Below are 16,921 nucleotides of genomic sequence, written 5' to 3' on the forward strand. Positions count from 1 at the left end.
GCTAGAAAAATATTTAATGAAAGCTGAGATTTCCAGGATTCCAACTTCTGTCCTTGATGTCCCATTTGGCATTTGTACCCTGAGGCCATAGCACAGGGGTCAGCAAACTTTTTCAGCAGGGGGCTGGTCCACTGTCCCTTGTGGGGGGCCGGACTATATTTGAGGGGGGAAATGAATGAATTCCTATCCCCCACAATAACCCAGAGATGCATTTTAAATAAAAGCACACATTCTACTCATGTAAAAACACCAGGCAGGCCCCACAAATAACCCAGAGATGCATTTTAAATAAACAGACACGTTCTATGCTGATTCCCGGACCGTCTGCAGGCCGGATTTAGAAGGCAATTGGGCCGGATCCAGCTCCCGGGTCTAGTTTACCTACCCATGTCATAGCAGAATGGAATACATGCAGCCTGGTTTGTGGACCACCTGGTGCTGGCTGGCCTCAATTATTGGCTATGTGTGAGTGCGAGCCCCATTCTGAAACAGCCTTAGAAATTGCTCCCTAAGCTGTGTGTTAGATGAAATAGTTCCTCTCATCCTGTACTTGGCTGGAGCTGGACTAGCCAGCATGTGGCAGGTCAAGGTTAAGGTGTGTTGGCTGTGTGGTCAGGAGGAGACTCGCAGCACGGATAGGTGGGGATGTTGGAAGCCAGTAATAACACCCAGTGGCAATGGCCGTGTTGTATGTGTGTAGGAAGAGATGGAGCAGCAAGGGGTAATGAAGGCTTTGATGGAGATTCGGCGGAAGAGCCAGGTGGGGATCCAGAAATGAAATAGCAGGGAGTGCATTGAAAGTGCTGATTGACATGCATTAGTAGAGCCCAGAACTGAAATGGCAGGAGGACTGGGGTGGAGGGAGGTCATGAACAGCATGCGCTAGCAGAGCCATTTGAGGTCCTTTGTAAGAGAACAGCAGGACAGTTACCAGTCACATCCAAAATGTATTATTAGAGCTTCATGGGAGCCAAGGACTGGCATTTTTCTGTGGGCTTTTGGATCAGGGCTATGCTGCACAGCCAGAGGTTGTGTGCAAGAGAATTGGCTCCAGGATCAGCCTGCCATACATAACTGTGCATGACTCAAGTGCAAAGTTAATGCAACATATGGAAATGATACCTAGTGTTCCAGAAACTGTTTTCCATCCACTTCCTCATAGTTCTACCCAGTTCCGGGGCATCTTGGCTGGCATTTATTTATTTATTTAAAGAGGAGCCATGTTTTCCATGGAAGTCCCAGCACTCTTGTGCTTGCCCCCCGACTCTGCTCCTGTGTGAGTCAAGTAGGGGTTAAGAAACAGCTCTTCCTAACCTCTTCTTCTTAAGCATATCCGGTGCCATGGTGCAAAGCTCCCTCCGGTGCCCACCCACCCTCCCGTTTCCCAGAGTTTTTTAGGGAGGACAGCGCTGCCGGCAGGGCTGGAGGAGGTGGGCAGTGGTTGGAGGGCGGCTCCTCCGGCGGGGAAGAGGCGGAGGGTGGACTCGGCGCCTCCCAGCTCAGCTGGACGCTTCGTGCTGCAGTGGCCATGGCAGATGAAGGCGCCGCAGCATGGCGGAGGTGGGCGAGGGCGGCAAGCTGATGCCAGGAGGTGCTGCATGCAGCCTACGCCTCTTCCCTGGCGCCCTCCAGAACTTGGCGCCCCAACGCCCCGCACCACTGGCCTCTATGGGTTCAGCAGCTCCCCTCCCCTTCCCCACCCCAAATTCCAGTACTGTACCAGGCTCTCCTCAGCTGCAGCCCTCCCCCCTCTGACTCACTCTGACTATGGCCAAATCAGTGCCATCCTCAGGACAAAGGGAGTTCCTGGGAGTGGTGGGGTGGTGGGAAAATCAGCTCCTGCCTTCAGGCAGGGAAAGGACTTGCATAATGGATTTCTCTGTTACCTACAGGGAAAGGTTTTGTGCGCACTCATTCACAACAAGGCTGCTGCACAGATCATTGTAGGCTTGTATGCACCCCAAGTCCACCCTTATAGTAATAGTCTGCCAACCAAGCATTGGAAGGTGCGCCGCATTTGCTATATTTGCATTAGAATGGAAAAGCCACATGCTGTGATTGACATGTCTTGTTTCTCGCACTTTGAGCGGTTTATTATGGAAGGTGGTGATGGAGACCCTGTTTGCAGGTTTTGCATTTACTCTTCTGGCAGAGCTCTGCTTGCTCCCCCCCCCCCCCCCGTGATGCTTCTTGCTCTGTGGGGGGCCTGCTTCAACCAAGGAGCCCATAAAGGTTAGTGGGCTGTTTGAAAGCCAGAATACAGCATGTGAATCAATTAGAGCTGATTGAAATACTTCTTTGCTGAAGCAACATGGCTGGGTAAAACTAAAGAATATTCCACTGGGGAGCAAGAGTCAATTTTCGTTAAAGCGCCTTGATTCCCCCCCCCCCTTCCTGTTGAATAAAATGGAATGGGAAAAACATCATTTGACAATAACATTTGCCCAGTGATGTGCATGTAGGTCGGTCAGAGTTTAATAGTATTGTTTATTTATTTCTATTCTTCACCTTCAACAGTGGGGCTAGCAGAGTAACAAGAAACAAAATAGTACAATAAATAAATGATAATAATAATCATACAAATTAATGCACAAACAGCAGATTGAAAACAATGAACTAAAAAAGCAACAGTCAGTTAAAACAGAGGATGCTCATAAAAATCCGAGGGCCTCAGCAAACTTACTGAATGAGTTCTGAGTGAGCAATGAATTAATGTATAGTATTTGGAACTATTTTACAACTTTGGCATGCATTTCTTTCATAGTAGCAGGAATTGCTGGCCGTGGAAGAGTACTTGGGTCTTGCACTGATAAAAAGTAGGAAACAAAAATAATGAACAAAGAGAATGAATTACATAATCATAGAGCAACACATATGATGGATCTCAATGAATTTAATAACCAAACAAATGAAGTTGTAATAGCAGAATTAAATGGACCAACTACATTTTTTAAAATAAAATTGCTCATCACTACTAGGTCTTGATTTAGTGTCTTCCTTAGCTCCCAGTTTGAAACATTAAAAAAATCCCAAAACAGAATGGACATCCTGAATTTTAAAAATAACAGGTAACGAATCAGAACAGATTTTTTAAAACTAGTTAATTTTTTATTAAATACTCAAAAACATGATGGTTTATACCTGCAGGAAGGCTCTGATAAACCTTTTCTCATTAATATCTCCTGACACATTATGTTGTACTTTCTCAATGGCCAAAATTTTCTGTATCGTTCATTCCCTATTTGGACAGAAATCTTCCATGACAGAGATTACAGTTCTGCACTCGAACAAATGTGGCTTGATGAAACCGCTAATCTGATCAAAAGTGAAGGTGAGGCAGCCGTTGGGGGTGGGGGGGGGGAACCAAGCCACTCTTTTCTCCTGAGAGCAGCAAAGAACTGTCAGGCCTTCCTTCTTAACCTGTCAGCTGACTAAACTGGTTCCTAACAGCTTCAAATTGTTTGGACCAGGGATAGAGAGCCAGTGGGACTCTCACTGGGTGTGGTTGGACTCTGACTCCCATCAGCCTCACTCAGCAAAGTCAACGGTCATGGATGATGGGGGCAGTAGTCCGACAACATTGTTCTCCATCCCTGGTCTAGAGTTGGAGACCTTTTTCTGATGTACAGCTTGCTAGCCACTGATTCCAGACTGAGAAACCTCTCAAGGCAGCTGCTCCATGCTGCCCCCGCCCCCCACCGGCTTTTGTGCCAATGCCTGCAGCAGCTTTTGTTTTAATAGGCAGGGATTTGCTCAATCTCGTTCTTCCTTTCCATTTATCCCGTGTTCTTAACAAGAAATCGTGGTGCTGTTTTTCTCCTGCTACTTTTCCCCAAAGCAAGCTTGCATACCAGTTAAACCAGGATGGAGTGGCAGCTATGCTGCTGCTATTCTGGTACAACCTCCATGACGTCCTAGACACATATCCAGCCCAGAAAAGGATAAGGTAGGATAGGATAAGGTGAAATAGTGAAATCAGTAGAATGGAAATAAACCTCATAATGGGAAATTAAAAGAAACTTTATTGGATGTTAATGACAATATGAATTAAAATGTAAAATACAATCAAGGTAACTAATTGTATCTGTAAATGAATATAGACAAACAATAAGACATGTATAGGGACTTGGGTGGCGCTGTGGGTTAAGGACAGAGCTTAGGACTTGCCGATCAGAAGGTCGGCAGTTTGAATCCCCGTGACGGGGTGAGCTCCCTTTGCTTGGTCCCTGCTCCTGCCAACCTAGCAGTTCGAAAGCACGTCAAAGTGCAAGTAGATAAATAGGCACCACTCCAGCGGGAAGGTAAACAGTGTTTCTGTGCACTGCTCTGGTTCGCCAGAAGTGGCTTAGTCATTCTGGCCACATGACCTGGAAGCTGTACGCCAGCTCTCTCGGCCAATAAAGCGAGATGAGCACCGCAACCCCAGAGTCGTTCACAACTGGACCTAATGGTCAGGGGTCCCTTTACCTTTACCTTTAAGACATTTATATACAGAAATATTTATTTGTATATAGACACTGTATGGATAAAGTTGAAAGAAGAACAACAATATACAAAATCGATAAAGACAATGTGAAAAACTTAGAGACGACATAAAAAAGCCAGAAGAAGGAAGGCGGGAAGTAAACTCGGAGTAAATGTAAATGTAAAGTAATGTGTATATGTATAGTATGTAATCATAAAATCAATAAAGATTATCTTCAAAAAAAGGGGGGAAAAAGAAAAGGAGGGTGGCGGTGGCAAAACACACCCTGCAAAGAAAGCACGCCACTTGGTAACACCACCAGGGCCCACTGGTCACCGGCTCTGTGTGCCACTCGCACGCCAGGGTAGGAGAACGTCAATGCAGCATTGTCTCCAGGGCAACTTCTGCCCCTGCCCCATGTACACCTATCACCGCAGCACCTCTCCCCAGTGGGGAAATAAATACAGGAAAAAAATCAACAATTTGGCAAACACAGAATCAATTCAATATTGCCCCCTCCCCAAATGAATAAATGTAGGCTTAAGAATATAAAGCAAAACAGGTGTTAACCAACAATAAAGTTTGTGGTACTGGCCTTGCTACACTCTAAGGAGTCTGGCTTAAATGCAGTTCAGAGGGGAGGGCTCGATGATGACATACAGCTGGCTCCCAAATCCCTACTCCTGAGGAGACTGACAGCAGCAAATGGCAAATGTCGGGGAGGGTGATGATGGCAAGTCTCTTCCCAAGGCTCCTGGAAGTACCAGCTGCTGGTGCAGGTCTTCTTGCAAGCAAAGAAACAACAGATGTGACAAAGTTATAGCCCTTTTTTTGAAGGGCATCAGGGGTGGAGTACATCTTGAGATTGCTAGCCTGTCACCTGAGTAGAGAGTTCCATTCAGATTTTAAGCTGCTAAAGCAAGAGACTATCCCTACCCCCAATCTTACTCTGCCTATGCACTCTGCATATTGATGGTGCATATAAATAAATGAATAGTAGCAGTGATGGTGGTAAAGGTCCCAGAATTCGTTCTATTCTTGCTCTTGTTTTTTCTGGAGTGGGTGGGAAAACAAAACGTTTGTACTTTGAGAAAAGAACAGAATCACACACAGACTCGGAACTAAAGACTCCTGTGAGCAGATTTTCAAAATGCTTCTCATCTACAACCGGGATGAGATTTATACGTGAAGCAAAGTTGCTATCACACCAGCCTCCTTGAAATAATCTACACATCTATTTTAGTTCTGAAATAGAAGTTGAATTCTGCAGGGGGCAGGGAAATGCTGCCCCAGACTGGGAGAGAGAGATGCTCTTTCAGCTGTTTGTTTATATTGTGTTTGTTTGCTTTGTCTGTCTGGGATTTATTTATTTTATTTGTCTAGCTGGTTTGGCAACTGGCGCTGTGATCCTGACAAATTATTCCCGTTGCTGTCAATCAACATTTCATTTCCTCAGCAACTGAGGCCTTAGAACAAAAGAAATAAGCCCTTCGCTTTTGCAGGGCGCGTGATGCGCAGAATTGGGGTTGACAGTATTTTATTTTTTAAAAGGCTGGGGCTAAGGGAGGTGGGGGGCATGGCAGGTGCCCTCTTGCAGAACAAGTGGGGCATAACTAAGTGACAGGTGGCTGGCAGGTAGAGAGGACTCTGCCCCAGAAGAGGAAGAGAAGGCCGCTTGTGACGGATAAATGCTGGATAAATTTGGGGGTTGTTTGGGAAATGCAGTGGTTCTGTTGCTGTGTCAGGATAAGCAAGGCTTGAGGCCACCAGGTGGCTGGGGGCATCTCAGCCCACATACCTACAATGGATTGGCACCGACCAAATCATACTCAGGGTAGACCCAACAGAATTAATGGACCCAAGCTAGTCATGCCGTTGAGTGTCAATGGGTCCGTCCTGAGTTATAATATAGGCTTATCCCAGGGGTTGGCAAAGTTATTGTGGCTTGGGCCGGTTCACGGTCCTGCAGACACCGCGGTGGGCCGGAGTGCGTGCGCACGCATGCGCAAACACTATTTCCAGCGCGGAGGAGGCGTGCACAGCTTCCCATTGGCTGCAGGAGCTTCTTGCAGCCAGTGGGAAGCCAGCCAGCGTTGCGGAAGGCAGTCCCCGCTCTGCTCCACGCCGGTTTAGCATGGCACATGGGAGCAGACTGAGCAGGCGGCAGGGGTCCCCAAGCAGGCAGCGGGGGTCCATGGGCCAGTTAAACGACCCCTATGGGCCGCTTGTGGCCCATGGGCCTTAGGTTGCCGACCCCTGGCTTGTGCTATAGGCCTATTAGAAGCAGGGCTGCTAATTTTCAAACAACCACTAGAGTTGTGAGCTGTTTGAAGAAGCTGCTATAGCTGTGCCTTTAGGAACAGCTGGTATGATGGCATTCAGAGGAGGGAACATCTTGAAAGTCCTAAAAGCCATCTCCCATGCTTTGAAAAACGGCACTTGCCATTTCTTAAAAGGCAAGAGGCCAGGCCAGGCCGCACACCTGGTCAGTTGTCAGCCTAAATTATACAGATGACTGAGTTAAATGTATGGGAAGTGTAACAATGCTTCGAGCTACGCTGTGCAAGTGCTAAGTGCTTGCTATGACCTGAGTGAGCATTGCCTCAGGTGTCTAGCCTGGGATATTTATATTTATATGGAGATGATGCAGATGAGTAGCAGAGAACTTGGTTTGCATGTGGAAGCTCCTGGGCTCATTCTCTGGTAATTCCAGTTAAAGAATCTCAGGCACCAGGCTGGGACGACTCTTGCTGAAATCCTTGGAGACCTGCAGTCTCTTGGAGGGGCTGGCCATACAGGACTCAAAGGTCCCATTGTCTTGGAGAAAGTTGGAACAGGTGAGGCTAGATGGACCAGGGGGCTGGCTCAGTATAAGACAACTTCATACATTCACTGCAGCTCTCTCTCAGCTGTAGCACCTGAACCCCCTTAGGGGAAAAAGCATAGGAGCACTGGCACTTTGCTTCTACCCTATCTTTTTACCCCAGATGGCCCCGGATGAACAACAAACGTACAAAGCACTTGCAGCATGGAGACCACGAGGGCAAGTAAGCACTCCACTTGGATCTGTGTGCTTTAGTCAATCAAGCCTGGTGCCCCCAGGAACTTCAAAGGCCCCTCATGGATCTGACCCAGCAGTGCTGCCACTCGTTGCCCCTGGATGGCTGTTTCAGCAGTGGGCATGTGCCAGTCCCGCTTTTGAATGGGTGTGAAGGTTGGCTCCCATCTGCCCTCCTCAGGCGGCAGAGTTCAATGTACTGGTTGGACCCCGTGTTGTTTACTCTGTTTAATAAAAAGGGGATTGACCCTTCCGAAAGACAAGCTACAAGCGTTCAGCTTAGTGGGTCCTGAGGTTGTGCAGCCGTGCCCTAGGCATTGCTCAGCACCTTGTTTGGATAAGTCATGACCCATTTTCTTTTCCTTGTGCCTTCTCAGTGCAGGAAATCCTGAAGGAGCGCCGAGAGGGAAGGAGTGGTGAGAGAATGAAGAAGCCAACCGAGCAGGAGAAGCATGAGGTGGCAGCGCAGCGCTCAGTTTAACGGGCTCTGGCTGATGGTCCCATGGGTGTCCTCAGTATTGGTCCTGACTCTGGGGTGCTGGGGGCTGGCTGCAGCTGTTGCCACACCACACGAACAGCATGCCTCCACAGCCTCCTCCAGCCAAGTACCACTGGACTGGCTGCTCACTGATCGAGGACCATTTCACCGAGCCCCAGAGTATGTTGACTTCATGGAGCGTTTTCGGCAGGGTTTCGCCACCAGGTACAGGATCTACAGGTAAGCCAAAGAGACGGGCCGGGATTTTTTCCATCAGTTCCATCACCAGCATATCTCACCTTATGGACTGAAAGGGGTTACCGTAGATTCCGGCGTATAAGACGACTTTTTAACCCCGGAAAAGGGGTTAAAAAGCCAGGGGTCGTCTTATATGCCGGGTATGGGCAGCACGGAGCAGAGCAGCAGCAGGGGTGGTGGGCTCCGCTCCGCGCTGGGCGACTTTCTCCCGGCGCGGAACTGCCCAGCGTATTAGGCGACTGGGCTTATAAGATGAACCCCCAAATTGCAGCTGCTAGTTTGGGGGGTCGTCTAATATGCCCAGTCGCCTAATACGCCAGAATCTACGGTATATAGAAATGGATTGAGTCCCATTATTTCTAGACTATGCTTCATCCCAAGAGGATTTCAGGGCAGCAGACAGCAAACCAGTACAATATTTCATCACTTTTAGATTAAACAAACACAATCTCAGCTTGCCCCTAAACAAACTCCTAACAAATCAAGGTAAAAGGGTTTTTTTGGAGGGGGGCAATGAAAAGCTGGTAATGAGGGGAACAATCTGAAGGGAGTTCACAATTGGGACACAGTGACAGAAGAAGAAGACACTGCCTTGGGTCACCACAGAACATACCATTGATGCAGGCAGGACTTGAAGGAGGCATCTGGTTCACTTAAGTTAAGAGGAGCTGAAGGAGGAGATTTTGCCCTGTGCTACTTTGTGGGAGGGAAGTGTGCCCTTTGGATATTCTGCCAGGTACCAAAATGTGTGAAGCTGGCCCTGATGGAGATCAGATGCTAGTCCCCCTTGTGAACTATAACAGAGGGACAATAAAGTTCTCAACTTCTACTCCTTTCCCATCATCTAGGCTTATGTCCTCACCCTGTCCTCACATCTATGGGTTGGTTACTTCACTACATTTAGGGATGATGGAGAAATATGTTCATATTTTAATGCAAATCTGCTTAACTTGCATGTCCCAAACCAATCACAAATTGAAATGCAGCAATCCTTGAAAAGCCACACTTCTCTGAATTGTGTGATGAGGTTCTCCAACCCTGTACATATTTGGGAAGAGTACTTACAATAGTGCATGGTAGGGGAAAACATACAAAAATGCATTATAGTAGGAAAAAAATGTTTTAAAAAATGTGTGCATTGGACAAAATGTGTACAATGGGCAAATCTATCCATTCCTAGCTACGCTGCGGTTTAGTGGAGATTTTTGCTGGAAGGGAGAAGTCAGCAGCAATTGCCCAGAGGCAAAACCTGTCCTGGATAGCATGATATTATGTTGCTAGGCAGCAGCAGCCTTTCTTTGGATCCCTTTCTTTGGATCCAGGAAAAAGGTTGGCTCAGACCAAACCGAACCATTATGGCAACTCAGCCACAGAACTGAAGACCAACAGAAGTTAACCTTTTAATTGTTCCATCTCAGTAGGGTTTCAGATGCTTTTCGTTCATATTGATAAACGGGCACTTCCTTAAATCTGGGCCGGGTTTACATTTTGCTTCTGACTTTTGGCCATGAACCTATATAGAGGAGGTGTTTCTCAAACCTTTTGAGCTCAGGGTCCCCTTCTAAACTTGCTCTACTCACACCCTGTCTCAGCACCAGATTCTCTATAGATGAGCTTGCAAAGATAGTTGCCTCCAATGCTCATACGCCTGCTGTTGTGGAATTGGGATACTCAGCTCAACACTAGCCTTAGGAGAGGAACGGAATGCAATCTTGTTGGGCTGTCTTAAAACTATACATAGGGAACCACCTTAACAAAGCTGTAGCTTTTCCCTCAGATAATGGGGCAATGGAGATGTTGTCACTTCTATAAATCCATTCTGTATCTGTATGGATCCCCTTATTGTCTTTGTTGGTGGGAAAGGAACGTACTACCAGCTTCAGGATCTTATCCGTCCCTGGAGTATTGTGTGCACACAATATTCTACAGCAGCTTTCCCCTTCCCTGCTATCTAGGGATGATGGGAGTTGTAGTTCAGCAACATCGGAGGAACCAAGTTTGAGAAAGTCTGCTCTACAGCATGGTTGGGGGAATTCAGGCCTGGGGGGCTAAATCTGACCCTTCAGGCATCTGAATCTGGCCTGAATAAATCTCCCCAGGCTACACACCCTCATTCTTCCAGTTTTGCACTCTGAATGCCTTAGCCTGGTCATTATGTGAACTCTGATTATGCCCCTTGCTTGCCTGGAGGGAGGATGGAGAGGGGTGTGAGACTGTACAGTGGTCAAGTTTACATCCATTGCCCTGCCTGCTTTTGTCCCTGACAGCATGTGGCCCTTGGAAAGCTGCCCAGAAGGCACTGTGGCCCTCGGGAAAGGGGTCCATACCCCTGCTCTAGAGACGATATCCCACTAGGGAGGTTCATCTGACAGTATAAGAACCACTGCCACTGGGGAAAGGAGGGGTGATCTTTGAAGCCCTGTGAGAAGAAAACAAAACACAATGCATGGGTTGGGGGAGGCTTAAAGTGTAACCCATGAAATGTCCCCATTTGGAATGCTGTTTATCAGACTCAGAACTGGCATAAAGAGCTGCTGGGCTACAGCTTGATTGTCAACATATCGGGGATTGGCTTGAATAGACTTCATGGCGATGTCACTAGGAAAGATTGTCATAAATATTTCAGTGGCTGTTCTCGGAGAAAATGAGCAAAGCCGGTTGTACGAGGCAGGATCAGTGGTTCAGTTGGTTTGTTTTTGTTTGCTTTAATAAAACAACAACAACAATGGGTTGTGGTAGTTTGCTTGCTTACTCACTTGACTTTCTCATTTTGGCAAGCTGCAACGGAACTATCCAGGCATCAAAATTAGATTGGAAAAGCAATCATTTTAGATTGACAATTCCGTTGGTGACAGGGGAGCTGTCAGCTGCGCTCCCTCCAAGGAGGGATTTAAAAATTCACTTTTATTCTCGTGCCTGTCACCTCTCTGTGCTCTTAATTGTGGTGGCTGTTTTCGGTGCAAGCTACTTCCATCAGGACCCTAAAATACAACGACAATGGAAAAGCTTGCGCCAAAGTACTATTAGTAACAGCAGTAATAGAAATGTAATGATAAATAAAACATAAAATAAGGATCTTTTGTGGACACTTCCATTTGAACAAACTGATTTAAGGTTCTTACAAAGCAGTATTGAACAGGCATTCACAGCCTGAACTGCAGGAGGAGAGAGACTGGCTGGACCAAATATAACAGAGGCGCAAGATAGCAGCAAATCAGTTGGCCTGGCTGCACATGAGATTTAAAAAGGTAAAGGGACCCCTGACCATTAGGTCCAGTCATGGATGACTCTGGGGTTGTGGCGCTCATCTCGCTTTATTGGCCGAGGGAGCCGGCGTACAGCTTCCGGGTCATGTGGCCAGCATGACTAAGCCGCTTCTGGCTAACCAGAGCAGCGCATGGAAACACCATTTACCTTCCCACCAGAGCGGTACCTATTTATCTACTTGCACTTTGACGTGCTTTCGAACTGCTAGGTTGGCAGGAGCAGGGACCGAGCAACGGGAGCTCACCCCATCACGGGGATTTGAACCACTGACCTTCTGATCAGCAAGTCCTAGGCTATGTGGTTTAACCCACAGCGCCACCCACGTCCCTATGCACATGAGATTTACCGTATCAAAATTAGCCCTATATAAACCTAACTCTGACTTTTGAGAATATTGCTGGTATTATATCGTTATTAGTGCTGGTTGGTCCCTCTTCGCCACTGAGTCATTTATTAAGCAAGTGACGTCATTACCCTGTTTTCTACGCCTGCTTAAAAAAAAATTTAGGCAAGCCTACCCCGATATGTAATTTTATTATCTATATTCATTTGTAAAAGTCTTGGTTTTATCTATATTTTGATAATTTGATTATGTCGCCTTGTTTATAAAGTTTTATTTCATTGGGAGGTTTTTTGGGGGTTATTTTTTGTTAGAGGGTTGTTGTTTTTAATTAAGTGGTATATAATTATTGCTGAATAAATAAATAAATTTAACAACGCACATTAACTTATTAAATACAGTAGTAGCTTCTTCGGGGGGGGGGGTACACCATTTTGTGGTCCACCTCAGGTGTCAAAATGTCTTGGGCCTGATTCTGCCTGATTCTACCAGGGGCTGTTGGGCCACTGAAACAGTGGTTTGGTGGGCCAGATCCCTAGGGTTTTCCCTTGATAGCATAAGCTACTCAAGTGTGGCTCCAAATTTTTAAAAATGATACACACTGGTGGGCACCTGGGTTGTTGAAGGAATGCACCCTGTTGGTGTATTTGCAGAACATATAATGTCCGCAGTGATGGACTGGAGCTCCAAACTGGGTAAACAGTTGAAATGAGGGTTGAATATGTTTGCCAGCATGAATCGACCAGCCTTGAGTGTCCCTTGTCCTTTGCCCGGCAGTTATAGGTTTCCTTTCACAGCTTGGTACGTCTTGTTGCAAATGCCAATGTTTGCGGCATTGCAAACATTTATTTGCGTAACCGAAAGGCAAAGTGCAAGTGTTTCTATTCAGAACATTCAGAACTTTCTGAAGAAGAAACTTCAAATTTGGCTGATGTGATATTAGGATAGCCACGATTCAAAATAGGATTTTTGGAATGGTCTCTGAATTGAAGTGCCTAAGCCAGGGGTGCCCAAACTTTTCTCAAAGAGGGCCAGATTTGATGAAGTGAACATGTGTGAGGGCCAACCAAAGTTGTTGAGCTTTTCTTTTTTTAGGATTTGGACATGCCTGGCCTAAGCCAAAAAAATTGTCCAGAGGTTAACTGTGGCTGATGTGACTAGAAGATCTTAAATAGGAATTCATTTCTCTTGGAAGCACACTAAATCATCCACAAAAGCTCAGTCTGCCATCATCCTACAGAGGCTCAGACTTCCTTCGAGTTGACCTGTTCAAAAAGATTCCTTGTTCCTCCACTAGATGATAACCACACAATTGATACAATACCACCTCCCAATATAGTGCATCTCTTGATACTCCAAGAGAAAAGATCTCAATGGTTAATTTTTCATCTCTTGTAGAACTTCTTTCTGTAAGGAAGCCAGGACTGCTAATAAAATAAAGATTTACAGGGAGATAAATTAATTGTGCAGTTAAGATACTGCTTTGGGTATTTGGAGGAAATGGCAACTGTGATTATTATTTTTGTGCTGGCACCGTTCTGTTTAGGGAAAGGAGACAGGGCTGTGGATGAAACTGGGAGGCACTGAAGCTGTTCCAGTTTAGATGGTTTTCCCAGATCAGAAGCTTCCATTTTGAATTTGCTTCCATGGGAAGATAATTCCAGGGTATTTATTTATTTAGCTACAAACTCGCAACACTATTTAAAATCACAGCAGGATTAACATTTATAATGAAATAGACATTCCATAACTACTTCAGTATTAAAACTCCGATATACATTAACCCCTAAAAGCCATCAAAGGGGAGGGGAGTCCCAAGGTCCTCTTAAACATTGGCAGGGATGAGGCCTGCCAAATCTCAGAAGGAACTACTTCCAAAACTGTGGAGCCACTGCTGAGAAGACTATATTATGAGTACACATCAACCGGATTGTCTTTACCAGTGGGCACATAAACGAGCCCTCCAATGCCAAACTCAAGGAACAGACTCATGGTGGGTTGGTGAGTTGGTGGGTTTGGGTCAGGTGGCTAGTCTCCTACCATTCAGGGCTTTAAAGGTTATAACCAGCAATGGCAATGGCAGCCAATGCAGTTGGTACCATTTTAGGTGTAATATATTCCAGTAGCTCAGCACCAACCAGCAGCTGAAATCTGTACCAACTGATGGTCTCCAGAGGCCCCACCACCTAGAACAGGCTTCCTCAAACTCGGCCCTCCAGATGTTTTTGGCCTACAACTCCCATGATCCCTAGCTAGCAGGACCATTGGTTAGGGATGATGGGAACTGGAGTCTCAAAACATCTGGAGGGCCGAGTTTGATGAAGCCTGACCTAGAATGTATAGCACTTCAGAAAAATCACAAGCTATAACTAAGATTAATTCTTGGTATATTTCTCGTTGTTTGTCTCGGGGACAGAAACCGTAAGACTGGGTTTGGACAAACAAGAAAAGGATAATTCAGGTTTGGTAATTACTGTTGATCAGGATTCAAAAATGTTTAACACTCAACCTTTTCAAATTGCACTTGCTTTGTTCTCTATAAATGTCTTTCCATGTTATGTCAAAAGCTCAAGGCAAATTGCCCTGTATCTATGTTTCATCCTCACAGCAGACTGTGAGGCTGTCAGTGCCTTGCGGCAAGAGCCCAGTTTGGTGCTTTAAAAATACCCTGTTTCTAAATACTGCAATTTCATGTATGGGAAGCTTCAGATTTGGAGAAATATTGGTTTTCATTCTAGCTTTAGTTACAGGACAGTTTTCTTGGGACAGGAGTTAAAAGTTAAATGGAAATAAAGAAGTCAGTGGAGGGCATTAGCCACAGCAGTAAGGCAAAGACAAGCATAAGCCTGTCTTCTTAATAATAACAGTCTTTATATTTCACCTTTGAGTGCACAAAGCATTTCACATATCTTGTTGTAATCCCTACAATAGCCTTGTAAGGTAAAGGTAAAGGTACCCCTGACCGCTAAATCCAGTTACGAACGGCTCTGGGGTTGTGCGCTCATCTCGCTCTATAGGCCGAGGGAGCCGGCGTTTGTCCACAGACAGCTTCCGGGTCATGTGGCCAGCATGACTAAGCCGCTTCTGGCGAAACCAGAGCAGTGACGGAAATGCCGTTTACCTTCCTGCCGGAGTGGTACCTCTTTATCTACTTGCACTTCGACATGCTTTCGAATTGCTAGGTTGGCAAGAGCAGGGACCGAGCAACGGGAGCTCACTCCGTCACGGGAATTTGAACCGCCAACCTTCTGATCGGCAAGCACAAGGGGCTCAGTGCTTTAGACCACAGCGCCACCTGCGTAGAATCATATTATGAACCCCATACTGCAGTTGGATAAGCTGAGAGGGTGGCTTGCCTAAGGAACCTTGTGAGTTCCTGGCAAGGCAAGATGGAAACCACGAGCATTCAGATTCATTGCTATTGTTGCTCAGCTAGTACCCTACATCAGCTCTCAAGCATTATTAATCAGGAGGAACCTGATATTTTTGTATTTCTGTAAACATCTAAGTCTGAGCCAAGCGGCTTTGCCCTGTTAACCAGGTGAGGCATGGAATCGGTTCCTTGTTCTGTGCCTGTCTTGCAGCTAGGAGCGAGCCAGCTGCCAAGACAGGTGGTGGTTGGGGACTTGCCCCAGAAGCTCCCTGCTCTCCTCTGGGGCGAAGCAAGTGCCAAGATCAATCCCCACAAGCCGAAGAGAGAAGGGAACCTGCCGTTTTCTGGCATCCAAGGCAAGCAGCAGCAGTAGCCGGGGATTGTCTCAGTGCATTACCTCATTGAGGGGAAGCTTACTGAATGGTCCTGAGATGGTGGTTGGGGCTTGGTGTGCCACACCACTCTATTTTTCTCTGCACTGATGGTAATAATAAAAATAATTGCACCAGCACTCAGAAGAACTAGAAGTCCCTGGACAGCGTGTAAAATGGCAGAATCATTGATTCTCTGTCCAGATCATTTTAGTGAGTGATGCCTGGTGTGGTGGGGCAGAGCTACAGAGCCAACCTCGTGCCATCTGCTCTGCTCTGCTCCACTCCAGCCCTATCTAGATAAGGTGAAATGTCTCCAGTGTTGGGAGGGTGGTATCATGGCTCTGGCCAACCTTACCGGATGCTACTGATTTTAGTTGAAAGGGTGTGGTAGGGCGATTGGCTTTGACCTATCTCTTATCTTTTTCGGCACATCTGTGGAACGATAATTTCAAGCACTCTACGTGAGGCTACCTTTGAAAGTGACTCGGAAACCACAACTAATCCAGAATGTGGCAGCTAGACTGGTGCCGGGGAGTGGCCACCAGGACCATATAACACCAGTTCTAAAGGATCTTCATTGGCTCCCAGTGCATTTCCGAGCACAATTCAAAGTGTTGGTGCCGAACTTGAGAGCTCTAAATGGCCTCGACCCAGTATGCCTGAAGGAGTGTCTCCACCCCAATCACTCAGCCCAGACACTGAGGTCCTCCTCCGAGGGTCTTCCACTGGTTCCCTCACTGCGAGAAGTGAAATTACAGGGAACCAGGCAGAGGGCCTTCTCGGTAGTGGTACCCACCCTGTGGAACACCCTCCCTTCAGATGCCAAGGAAATAAACAACTATCTGACTTTTAGAAGACATCTGAAGGCAGCCCTGTATTGGGAAGTTTTTAATGTCTGGTGTTTTATTATGTTTCAAAATATGCTGTAAGCTGCCCAGAGTGGCTGGGGAAATCGAGCCAGATGGGCGGGGTATTATTATTATTATTAACCACCAGACCTGTAGGAGGATTGTATATGACCTAGCTAGTTTTCTAGTTGTAGTTTTGCTTATTAAAAAAGAATGGGTAGAATGCCACGTGATTGACTGCCTGCATGATTTAGAATAATGAAGGGCAGATGAAGAATTTCTGTAGTAGGAGGACTTGTCAATTCTGTTGTTAAAGTGTTGGGCTAATTACAAACTGGCAAGAACCTGTTGCTTTCATAATGAAAGTTAAAGCTATCATCATGTAAAATATATTGGATATATATTGGATATCTCAGTGGGTTGTGCTATTCATATGTTTTAATCCTATTTTGAGGCGTGT

General features: G+C 46.3%; 1 protein-coding gene across 1 annotated transcript in view; it reads left to right on the plus strand.

The window, feature by feature from the left end:
- Nucleotides 1–16,921, plus strand: part of BRINP2 (BMP/retinoic acid inducible neural specific 2) — an 86,774-nt gene that overhangs the window by 36,542 nt on the left and 33,311 nt on the right. Inside the window, exon 2 of the mRNA XM_083621596.1 lies at nucleotides 7,901–8,241. Coding sequence (XP_083477722.1) covers nucleotides 7,976–8,241 — 266 coding nt within the window. The 5' untranslated portion in view covers nucleotides 7,901–7,975. The remainder of the gene's footprint in view (nucleotides 1–7,900; nucleotides 8,242–16,921) is intronic.

This window comes from Podarcis filfolensis (assembly GCF_964270895.1).
Source record: "Podarcis filfolensis genome assembly, chromosome: 6".
In the NCBI taxonomy this organism is placed as follows: domain Eukaryota; kingdom Metazoa; phylum Chordata; class Lepidosauria; order Squamata; family Lacertidae; genus Podarcis; species Podarcis filfolensis.